The sequence below is a fragment of the Orycteropus afer genome, unplaced genomic scaffold (genome assembly GCF_000298275.1).
Source record: "Orycteropus afer afer isolate SDZICR_OR568_19922 unplaced genomic scaffold, OryAfe1.0 scaffold00074, whole genome shotgun sequence".
NCBI lineage: Eukaryota > Metazoa > Chordata > Mammalia > Tubulidentata > Orycteropodidae > Orycteropus > Orycteropus afer.
Window position 1 is genome coordinate 7,972,955 of NW_006921661.1, and position 12,335 is coordinate 7,985,289.

The window sequence follows — 12,335 nt, forward strand, 5'->3', positions numbered from 1 at the left end:
AAAAAAAAAAGCTGGTCAGGGTGTGGGGATTGGAACTCTCATATACACAGCTCGTGGTAGTGGTGTTACTTGCTGTCGAGTCTGACTTGACTCATAGCGACCCCTCCTTGGGTTTCTGAGGCAGTATCACTACGGAAGTAGATTGCCCAGCCTTTCTTCTGAGGAGTGGCTGGTGGGTTTGAACCGCCAGCCTTCTGGTTAGCAGTCAGGTGCCTTAGGCACTATGCTACCAGAGCTCCCACACAGCTTGTAGGATTGTAAAATGGTATAATCACTGTGGAAAACAGCATGATACTTCCTTCAAAAGTTAAAAATACAGCTAACGTATGATCCAGCAATCCCATTACTATGTGTGTGTGTGTGTTTGTGTGTGTATAGCCTACAGAAATTTGCTGTGACTCAAACAGATACATGCACACCCATCATCATTGCCGCATTATTCACAGTAGCAAAAATACAGAAACAATCTAAGTATCTATCAGTGGAGGAATGGATAAACTATGGTACATACACAAAATGGAGTATTATGCAATGTTAAAGAATAACTATGAATCTGTGAAACATCTAACAACATGGATGAACCTGGATGACATTATGCTGAGTGAAATAAGTCAATCACAAAAGAACAAACATTGTATGAGACCACTATTATAAAACGTCAAGGAAAAGTTTATGCATAGAAAGAAACATTCTTTAATGGTTACCAGAGATGGGATAGGGAGGGAGGGGAAATCACTAGATAGCAGACATATATTAATTTGGATGAAGGGAACAGCAATACACAATAAAGGGAGTGTTCAGCACAACATGACCAAGGTAAAAAACAACACTGGTATGCAAGACTAAAAGGCAACAATAGTAAATACTGTTATTTATTTATTATTGGTTATTGTTATAACAAGCAGTGATCTACCAGCGAATACATATGTAGATACGTAAACTGAACAGGTGTGTGTTGGTATGTGGGATTACATCCACCAGCATATACAGGTTTAGCAGAGGATATTTCTATGTATATATTTGTTTGTACTATAAATATATCCAGGTATATAGTAGAGCATTTGGGGGCAAAGTTATGCAGACTCTTAGCTATAACCAAACAGTTTGAGAGATTGAGTAATTGGGCTTGAGTGCTTAGGACCATAGTCTCAAGGGACATCTAGGTCAGTTGTCACAACAAAGTCCTTAAAGATAATATTCTTCTTCTACTTTGGTGAGTAGTGACTAGGATCTTAAAAAGCTTATGAGTGACCATCAAAGGTACGTCTGTTGGTCTCTCCCTATCTGGAGGAAAGAAGATAGAAGAAAATCAAAGACTGAAGGAAACAGCCAAAGGACTAAAAAAAAACCTCTGCTGTCGAGTTTAATCCGACTCATAGTGACCCCTCCTTGGGTTTCCGAGGCGGTATCACTGTGGAACTAGATTGCTCAATCTTCCTTCTGAGGAGTGGCTGGTGCCTTTGAACCGCCAGCCTCTGGTTAGCAGTCACATGCCTTAGGCACTACACTACCAGAGCTCCTAAAGGACTAATAGGCCACCTGAACCACAGCCTCCACTAGCCTCAGACCAGGAGAACTAAATGGTGTCCAAGTGCCACTACCGACTACTCTGATGGGGATCACAATGGAAGATCCTGGGCAGAGTTGGAGAAAAATGTAGAACAAAATTCAAAATTATTTTAAAAAAAAGACCAGACTTACAATCTAATAGAGACTGATGGAACCCCCGAGTCTATGGCCCACTCCTGGAGATCAACTTTCAGCCAGTCAGTAGACAGTCATATAAAGTGAAAAAATATTCATGAGAAACGGGTTCCTCAGAACAGTCATTTATACAAGACCAAAAGGGAAGCATTTGCCCAAAGACAAGGTTGAGAAGGCAGGAATGGCAGGAAAGATCAGTGAGTAGAAATGGGGAACCCAGCGAGGAAGAGGGGAAAATGCTGTTACATTGAAGGGATTGTGACTAATGTCATGAAACAAAATGTAAATTGTTCAGTGGGAAACTAATTTGCTCTGTAAACTTTCACCCAAACCACAGTAAAATGTTCAAAAAAATAAAAAGATAACAGCCAAGTCTTGTAGGGCAGACTAAGAGCTATTTCTGAATGAGATTAGAGGGTTTGAGCAGAGGAGTAGCCTGCTTTGACATACTTTTCATGGATCACTGTTTGCTCTGTTGAAATTATAGGGGCAAGGGTAGAAGCAGGGAGACCAGTAAGGTGGCTAATAAAGGGGCTGCAATTCAGCCAGTCATAGATGATGACTTGGACTGGCAGCTTGTGTAGTGGTATGTGGTCATATTGAGATACAGTTTGGAGATAGAGCTGTTAGAATATACTAATGGGCAAAATGTGGATGGAGAGAAGGAATCAAGAATAATACCTAGATTTTTGGCCTGAGTGATTGTCATTAACTGTGATGGGTGAAAATGCATAAAGAGCTGGTTTGGGAGGGAATATTTTGAACTCATTTTGGTCAGGTTAAGTTTTGAATGACTTAGAAATCTAAGTCAAAAAGTCAGATAGGCAATTGGATATATAAATCTGGAGTTCAGAGGAGAGGTCCAGCCTAGATATATAAGTTTGGGTGCCATCAGCATAGAGATGATATTTAAAGACTTGAGACTGCACTGAATCACCAAGGGGGTGATTATGAATAAAGAGGTCCAAGCAGTACATTTTCAGACATCCAACATTTAGAACAGGGTTTCCCAACCTTGGCGTGATTGGCGTTTTGGGGCCAGATATTTATTTATTGTAGGAGGACTGTTCTGCACATTGTTGTAGGTATATATAGTAGCATCCCTAGCCTGTACCTACCAGATAGCAGTAGTGCCCTACTTCCCACCTACCCTCAATTGTGATAATCAAAATTTTCTCCCAATATTACCAGATGTCCCAGTGGGGAGGGAGGCCAAAATTGCCCCACATTGAGAACCACTGATTTAGAGGTTAATGAAATGAGGAGAAAATAGCAAAACAAATAGAAAGGAGAAATGGCCACGAAGTTAGGAGGAAAACTGTAGTAGCTGAAGTATGAATTGATGATACTTCTCCCCTCACCCCCTATTTTATGTTTAAGCATTACACATTTTAATGTATATATTTTTTTATCTTGGTTCACTGAAAAGATCTAAACCAGGAGGAATGAGTCCAGAATGCCATCTCTAAATTCCATTTTTCTCTAAAGCAACCGGGGATATTTAAGAAATAACCACTTTGAAATCTGAGGCAGAAAATGTATCTGGGTTATCTTGTCATACTATAAATCAAGGAAGTTATTAAAAACCGTTTGGGTTGTGTCAGACTCAGGAGCCAAATCAAGGAAGGTCCACCAACCAAAGACAAAAAATTTGAGAATCAGTAATAATTACTAGAAAATATGTTTAAATTTATGAGTCACAATGATATGGACAGCATTTCTCTTTTTTTCTCCCCTTTGTATGGGTACCAAGTAGTTGTGGAGAAGTTTCTCGTTAAAGAAATAACTTCATTTGCTTTGAAGAACTTTATTGGGATGAGTGGTGAAACCTGAATAAAATTTATAGACTGTAAACAAAATGATATTTATGATAATTTCTGAATTTTAGTAATTGTACTATGGTTATATAAAAGAATCTTTTTAGAGAATTCATACTGCTGAAATATTTAGGGTAAAAGACTGCACACTGGCAACTTAAACTGTTAAAAAATGTCTGTGTCCTTTATATACATATACACATTACAGAGAGAGGATGAAGAGAGGAAGCAAATGTGAAACATTCACGTTGGAGTGTTATATAAGAGAATGTCTATGGTTTCAGTGAATGGAGAATTTCTAGAACAGTACCTTCTAGAGAAGGGTAGGGATCTAATACACAGGTTTTAGAAATAAGGATAGTTTCTCTATACTAACAGAAATAGAAGTGAAATAAATGGGCACACATGTAGTTAGGAAGTTGTACGCACCATATTTTTACTCCATTCCTTCTGTGTTGACGACAAGTAATTTTTCCTTATTTCACACTTAGATGATAGTACTGTGATGAAAGAAAGCAAATCTTTAGTGTCAGGAATGATGCTTTCGTTTGCTTTGTTGTAAAAGTACATTTGCAATTTTTATCGGTTCCTTAATAAATTGGTGATGATTCAGCAGTGTTTATAAGAAAACTTTTTGAGGAGAGGGGACAGGAAAATAATTTAATTAGAACATTTATATATATAGAATACCTGTCTGCATGCTAAGGCACTCTGGTGGCATAGTGGTTAAGGCATTTGACTGCTAACTGAAAGGTTGATGGTTCAAACCCACTGGCCACTCTGAAAGAAAGATGAGGCAGTCTTCTTCTGTACAGATTTAACCTCCTTGGAAACCTAGTGGCTGTGAATTGGAATCAACTTGATGGCAGTGGGGTGGGTTGGGTTGGGTTTGGTATGTGCATGCTAGGCACTAGGAATACCAAGATAACTAAGACAGTTGTGTACTTGAAGAGCTCACAAGTTGAAACACAATGCTAATTATAATGCACCACAAAATATCTTTTTAAAAAGGTGCTAAAAGTATTACTGTTATGTATTGTTCTGGTTGCCTAGTACTGCGCTGACAAGAATATACCACAAATGGGATGGCTTAAACAAACGAGTTTATTCTCTTCATTTTGGAGGCTTTAAGTCCAAGTTCAAAGTGCCAATCTTTAGGAGCTGGGTGAAAGCCCCTCAGCCTTGGGCTTCAGCTCTGCCTCTTGCTCCCAGTCCACTGAAGCTAGAGGCTTTTCTTCACTCAGACAGCACTGGCTGCTGAGGCTGCCAAGCCCAAGGTTGGCAAGTAAAAAGGCATAGTCCCGATGTTACCAAACCAGATAGCAGGCCATTAATTTAAGTCCATTATAAGTCCACAGGTCACGGCTACGAGCAGGGTCCAAGTGTGCCATAAGCCAGAGACCATGCCCAAAGCTGCTGCTTATGTACGGGAAGCAGACCACATACCCAAAGCAGCTACTTCAGCTGCTTGTAGATCCCACCATGGAGTTGATTGCCAGTCTCATCATGGGGAATAACTACCACCAGCTGCCCAGCCATTCAGCCAGGCCCAGCCAAGTTGACACAAAAACATAACCACCACATGTATCAAAAGGCTTTAGAATTGTGTATTCTTTTATTCACTTTTTCCAGGAAATCTAATGAAATGATCTACGGTATATAAAAGACACAAAGATGTTTATAACAACATTTTTCATGGTGTAAAATTTGAAAATAGCGTATGTTTCTGACAGTTTGGGAATGGTTACATAATTTATGTAAATAATTTGTATATAGGTTAGAGTAGCCAATTGATAAATTATACAGCCATAAAAAATATTTTATATAAAGCTTGTGAATCACAAGGTTAAAGGCTTATGAACTAATATTACAGGAAAGAAGCAGGCTATTAAAATTTATTTTATTTATTTATGTTAAAAGGATGAGCTCAGCCGAGTAAAAGCAAATGGATTAAAAAAATGCCTTTTTTAAAAAACTGTTTATTGACATATATAGAAAAGTGCACAGTATAAGTGTGCTGCAGGTTAATTATTTTTTAAGTTAGATTTGCCTATGTAATCACCGATATCAAGAAACATTATTTTCGGAAATTTGTTTATCGTTTTCATATTATTATATTTTAAGGATAGAATTGTTCTTTTTCTACAGGCAAGTGTCAATTGAGGAAGGAGAGAGGAAAGCCAAAGAGCTGAATGTTATGTTTATTGAAACTAGTGCGAAAGCAGGATATAATGTAAAGCAGGTAAGTGTGCTTTAAGCATGAGTTGAGGTTATCAAATTTAAAACATATTTGAGATAATTATGAGTATTCTCTAGTCTAAGGTTTTCTTTCAGTCAGCAACAGCAAGCCTCATGAACTGGCAACTATTTTCAAACAGTGAAGGAATACAAATGTAGCATAATTTTGGAGAAAAAAGAAAAGGCTCACCAAACTTTGCAACTAAGCACAGGATAACTGTTTCATTGTGATTGAAAGATTTTATGATTGCAAGGTTGTGAACTCACCATACCCTCACTCCCTTCCTTTTGCATTGATTACAGGGTGATTTTTCCTTATTTCACACTTAGATGATAAGACTGTGATGAAAAAAAGCTGATATTTGCTGTCAGGAATGATGCTTTTGTTTGCTTTGTTGTAAAAGTACATTCACAACTTTTATCAGTTCCTTAGTAAACTGTTGATGATTCAGCAGTGTTATAAAAGGAGAATTTTTTGAGTAGAAGGGACAGGAAAATACAGGAAGAATCTCACATTACCAAGCTGTTATCTACAAGATGGTGTAATCAAAATCTCACTTCCATGACTCTTCATAGCTATATATTACAAAGAGTAGTGGTCCCAGACATAGGATTTATAAATCAATAAGTTATCATTTGTTTTTCTTTCTCCTTCAATTATAGTGATCCCAAAGGGTTTTCACTTTAAAAAAGTAGAGTTTTTTTAAAGTTTTCACTTTAAAATGAATAAGTAGAGCTTTACGAAGAATTCCCTATATTTTCATTTTTGCCACTTTATTTTCCATCCCTCCTTGCCTTGAAACATACGTAAGTAATACTGAATTATTTATTAATGCCCACCTGATAACGTATTGTTTAATGGTTCTATATTTTCACTTATGCTGTTTTTCCCTTTACTTAGAGTACTTTTTTTTTCCTTCTTTCCTAACTAATTCCTACTCCTTTTAAGTTTCAGCTTAGATGGCAGCTCTTCAAAGATGCTTTCTCTTACATTCCCCACCCTACCTCCAGGCTATGATAAGTGACTCTCCTCTTTGTTTTCATACACCCCTATGCAGCCATTGTCAGAATTTACCACACTGTGTTGAAATTATCTCCTAAAACCTAGCAATGTGTAGTAGCCAAAATTCTTTACCTAGTAGAAGTTATCACTGTGTTACCACGTGCCACTGTGCTAGAACAAAGCAGTAGGTAGCTTCATCTCTTAGCTTCTCTGTTAGAAACATTTTGATACAGTTGTGAGCTAGTTGCTTATTATGTCAAAATGGTCTGCTATAGGATATCTTTCTGTCTGGGTTAAGAAAGCATTTTTGTGTCCTGGCAGTCCTTATCCTGAGTTGTCTCATAGGTTTGGAAACTCTGTAATCATTAAATAGCAGATAGTGGGCAATACTAATGGTAATGGATAACTCCTAGCATATTGAGAGATAGGGTATATCATTAATTTACTATTTTATATAACCCACTGATGTTAAGTCAATTCAGACTCAACGATCCTGTAGGACGGGATACAACTTTCCTGTCAGGTTACCAAGACTGTAAATCTCTGCAGAAGCATCTGATTCCTGCAGAGTGGCTGGTGGGTTAAAACTACCAACCTTTAGGTTAGCAGCCAGAGTGTTTAAACCACTATGCCACAATGGCTCCTACTATTTTATAAGCCCATAATTTTTTCATTCAGGTTCTTCTGCTAGTTGGTATTTAATCCACTTCTTTATCCTTCCTGTCAAAGCTCAGGGCTCCAGGATTATCTTCTGTATCTGTGTCAACTGGTTTCTCTTTTCTTTGTTGAAGAGGGTATGTGTAGCTTGCCTGCCTGTTCTGCCATCTTTCCAGAGGTCTCAAGCCCATAATTTTTTTAATAGCTTTATTGAACTACAATTTACATACCATAAAATTAATTACTCAGATATTTTTATTTAATGATTTAAAAATATTTTATTTTATTGTTGTTGTTGAGAATACATATAGCAAAACATGTACCAGTGCAACAGTTTCTACCTGTACCATTTAGTGCCATTGATTACATTCTTCAGGTTGTACAACCATTCTCACCCTCCTTTTCTGAGTTATTCTTCCCCACTAACATAAATATACTGCCTAAGATTCCTATCTAATCTTCCAAGTTGCTGTTATCAATTTGATCCCATATAGATAGTTCCTAAAAGAACATAATGCTCAAGGCAGACATTTTTTACTAGTTAAACTAAACTGTTGTTTGGTGTTAAGACTTCAGAAAATACTTTTGTTTTAAAAATAGTTTCAGGGTTTCATCCAACTTTCGTGGCTCCAGGAAGTCTGGAGTCTGTGAGAACTTGAAAATCTGTTCCGTATTTTCCCCCTTTTGACAGTATTCTTCTATGGAATCTTTGATCTAAATATTCAGTAATGGTAGTTGGGCATCATCCAGTTCTTCTGGTCACATGGCAAAGGAGCAATTGTCCGTGGAGACAATGAGCCATACATTCCATATTCCTCTGCCTTTCCTAACTCCTTTTTCCTCTTTTGCTCCAGGTGAATAGAGAGCAATTGTTGTGCCTTAAGTAGCCACTTGCTAGCTTTTAAGAAAGATCTCAGGCACTATTCAGTAAACAAAGAGGTAGAACAGAAGCACTAAACATGTTATGAGGCCAATTAACTGGGCTTTCTCATGAAACCATGACCCTAAAGCTCTAAACCCATGAGGGTTTTGGTTGTACAGTTGTACAGAAGCAGCCTCAGCAGTACTTTTTTTTTTTGTCGTTATCTCTGTCACATAACTTGGCACTCTGGTGGTGTAGTGGTTAAAGCATTCAGCTGCTAACTGAAAGGTGGGCTGCTCTGCAGGACCAAGATGAGGCCGTCTGCTTCCGTAAAGATTTACAGCCTTGGAAATCCTACGAGGCAGTTCTACTTTGTCCTGTAGGGTCACTATGAGTTGGAATCAACTTGATGAGAGTGCATTTGGTTTGGTTTGGTTTATCATACTTTTGCCAATTCAACTTTTTAAAGGTGTAATACTTATTGATACAGCAATTAAAATAATTGACTCTGCAACCCCACCTTTAATCAGTGTGATTTTTCTATCACTGTTAACCCATTTTTAACCTGGATGTCCCCCCCTCCCTCTTGCCCCGGCACCCACTGATAAACTTTGTTGTCTATGCATTGCCTTTTCTTGTCTTTTTATGTAAATGAGGTTATACAATACTGACTTATTTCACTCATCATAATGTCTTCCAGCTCCATCCATATTGTAGCATGTATCAAGACTTCATTTCTTTTACAGGCTATGTATATGGACCATATTTTGTTTAATCTGTTTTCCTGTTGATTGGCATTTAAGTTGGTTCCACCTTTTGGCTGTTGTGAATTGATATATTTTTAAATAAAACAGTATAATGTCTCATCCCCATTCCAAACCATTTGACTCAATCATTGGGGTTGGAGACTTTCAAAGGTAAAAATGAGAAAAACAAAATAAACTTCTGTGTCTCTGTAATGTATTTAATTTTGTAGTTGATGGAGGCTTGTCAGTTTCCTTGTGTGTAATTTTCACTAACTAATAGATCTACCAGTGTTAATGTTTGGTCTCTCCTAATTGTCACTGCCGTCCCAGTCTCTCACCTCTGGTCTCCAGTTCATTCTGTTACTTCTTAATTTAATTTAGCAACATTTATGGAGCACTTTGCACAGCCATGTGTTTTTCAGCCACATGAAATTTTAAAACTGCTTTTAAATCTCAAATAACACCTCTTAAGGACTCCAGCCTGCTGAGAGGATTTTCTTGCATCTGTATTCTCTTATCATTTTGTACTTCTTTGATTTATAGCTTTCATCACACTGTAACATAGGAAGTTGAGCCTGTCTCTCTTGCCTGATTGTACGCTCCTTGAATTAAAAAACTACATCTTATTTATTGCTCTGTCCCTAGAGAGCTTTGGACAGTTCCTTAATTAAGCAGGTAGTTGGTATGAGAGGGGAGCTTTGGTGGTGCTGTGGTCAAAGCATTGGGCTGCTAACCAGAAGGTGGTTGGTTGATTCTACACTGTATTCCTAACAAAAAGAGAAATGATTGAAAAAATTAGTTTCACCTGCCATTCTTGTACCTAAGGTCAAACACAAGATAGGAAGTAGAAATCGCTTTCTTCTTCTGTTGATTTCCATTCCCACATGCCTCTCATAATGAACATCTTACCAGACTTGTGGTGATTCCCCTGTTGGAGATTTTTTTTCTGACATTATATATCAACACAAGCCAACCATTTCCACTGGTGTCATTCTAGTAATAGAGGAAAAGCCAGTTCTGTTGGGTTTGAAAGGTAGTGTGTTAATCTCTAAGATAGTGCTTTCCTATGGAATTATCAAGGGTAATTTTGACTAGATTGACTTTTATTATATATATTGACTTTAGAACCTAACTACTTGTGAAAGATAGCAATGTGTCTATACAGTTTTACTAAATGAATGATCTGCCCTTGCTCTGAGTTCCTATAATATTTTATGATTCAGGTAACGCTTTTGCTGCTTATTCATAGCTGTTCGTTAACGTCTTATCTTAACTAGTTGGAGAGCAAGGATCCTATCTTGATACGAAGAGTTGTATGTAGCATACTGCTTTTTATATTGTGTTGCCTTATAGAATAAATAGACATTTCAATATGCTTACTATGCTGACATCTAAGTGAGGAATAACCCAGGAGAGCTGTATTCTTTAACTTATGCACTTTTAATTCAGATCCTTTAATTCATCCACCTTTACATGACACCAGTTATTGCTAAATTTTCTTTCTCAATTAACATATTTCTCTCTTTGCCATAGCTCTTTCGACGTGTTGCAGCAGCATTGCCTGGAATGGAAAGCACACAGGACAGAAGCAGAGAAGACAGTATCCTTTTTGTTTCACCAGAATATTTTATTGTTAATTCTTGTCTTTCGAGCCCCATGTTGCTGGCTAAGGAATACTGTGCTGTTGCCTTTTACAGCCAGGAATTGATGGCACAGGGGCATGGAAGCTCAGAAGTTTGCTATAAAGCATATGGTTATATAACCACACCTTTTGCAGACTGCTGGCCACTTCTCGGAAGGAAAGTTGGGTACTTTATTTCCATAGTGATACTGCCTCAGAAACCCAAGGAAGGGTCACTATGAGTCAGATCCGACTCCACACCAGTGAGTTTTGGTTGTGGTTTGGATTACTACAGTTAATCAGTAAGAAGGTTTTTTTGTTTGCTTGCTTGTTTTTTTAATGAGTAGGAAACTCTTAAAATCCTAGTCTCTTTCTTTGTTTTGAGTCGCATTGGATCTGGGCTTTTCTCTGATAGTACATCTTTTTCCCCCCCTCTCCTTTTTCTAATATTTGAGCTTTTTACTTAGCTTAGGCAGGAAAATAACTTCAGTCTGGAGTTTTATCATGACCTCTGGTTTCAGAAACAACATACTTAAATGAAGCAGATCTAATTTTAGTTGGTTCAAAGCATTTTGAATTTTGATATTTTATTGTTTGTATATTTATCTTCTGTTGTTTTTCCATGTGCAGACATTTTTGTTAAGCCACAGAGTTCATAGCACTTTGTATTCAACTTCACAACTTTTATTACTTTTAATGGGATACAATGTTCTGTTGAGTCAGTGTCTCATTTATTAGATTTTCCCTTTGTTGTTGGAACTCTCTCCTAGGCTGTTTTCAGATTTTTGTTACAGATAGCTCTACAAGAATGTTATCTCCATGTGGTTTCTTGTGCCTAGTGAGTAATTTCCTTAGGATAGATTCTGATGAGTGGGGCTTGAACCTCATTCTGACCCTTGCTGCATATAGCAAGTATAAGCAAGTTTATTCCATATCCTAATATGGTGAGGAGGAGCTCTGGTAGCATAGTTCCTAAGGCACTTGACTGCTAACCAGAAGGCTGCTGGTTCAAACCCACCAGCCACTCCTCAGAAGGAAGGTTGGGCAATCTATTTCCATAGTGATATCGCCTCGGAAACCCAAGGAGGGGTCGCTATGAGTCGGGGCCAACGTGACGGCACATAACAACAACAACAATATGGTGAGGTAGCTATGTAGAAAATAGTGACTATCAAATAGGAATGGAAGTCCATGTTCAACAGAATTGTACTTTCGCGTTTATGAGTCCTTAACTTTTATTTCAGTGATTGACATAAAACTGGAAAAGCCTCAGGAGCAACCAGTCAGTGAGGGAGGCTGTTCCTGCTAATCCCCCATGACATTTCAGCCCTTCTCCAGAAGCTCACTGCTTTGTCCCCCTTACTCTTTCATTGACTGCAGTGTGAATATTGGCTTGAACCTTTTTCCCTTCAGTAATAACGTATTGCAATTCATCATTGCTGCCTGTCTCGTGGAGATGATCTATTAGCTTCACAAGCACAAAAAAAGTCAGTGTCTTCATTATTTGTATTTTACAAAAAGCCAAAAGATTTCAGCATATTCCAGTGATAACTTTAAAAATTAGATACATTTTCTTAACATTTTTTTTGTTTTTTAATGTTACTTCAAAATGATGGAAATTTCAACAGTCTGAGTGTGGCTTGGTTAAGGAGCAATATGTTCACAACAGCACTTGCCTACCTACTAG

The 12,335-nt window shown here is 37.7% G+C and overlaps 1 protein-coding gene across 1 annotated transcript in view; it reads left to right on the plus strand.

Annotated features, from left to right (window-relative positions):
- The window catches only part of RAB6A (RAB6A, member RAS oncogene family), an 88,666-nt gene extending 76,709 nt beyond the window's left edge, over positions 1 to 11,957 (plus strand). The window contains exons 6-8 of the mRNA XM_007940954.2: positions 5,670 to 5,763; positions 10,561 to 10,627; positions 11,893 to 11,957. Of these exons, the coding sequence (XP_007939145.1) occupies positions 5,670 to 5,763; positions 10,561 to 10,627; positions 11,893 to 11,957 (226 nt within the window). The remainder of the gene's footprint in view (positions 1 to 5,669; positions 5,764 to 10,560; positions 10,628 to 11,892) is intronic.
- Positions 11,958 to 12,335: the final 378 nt, after the last annotated feature.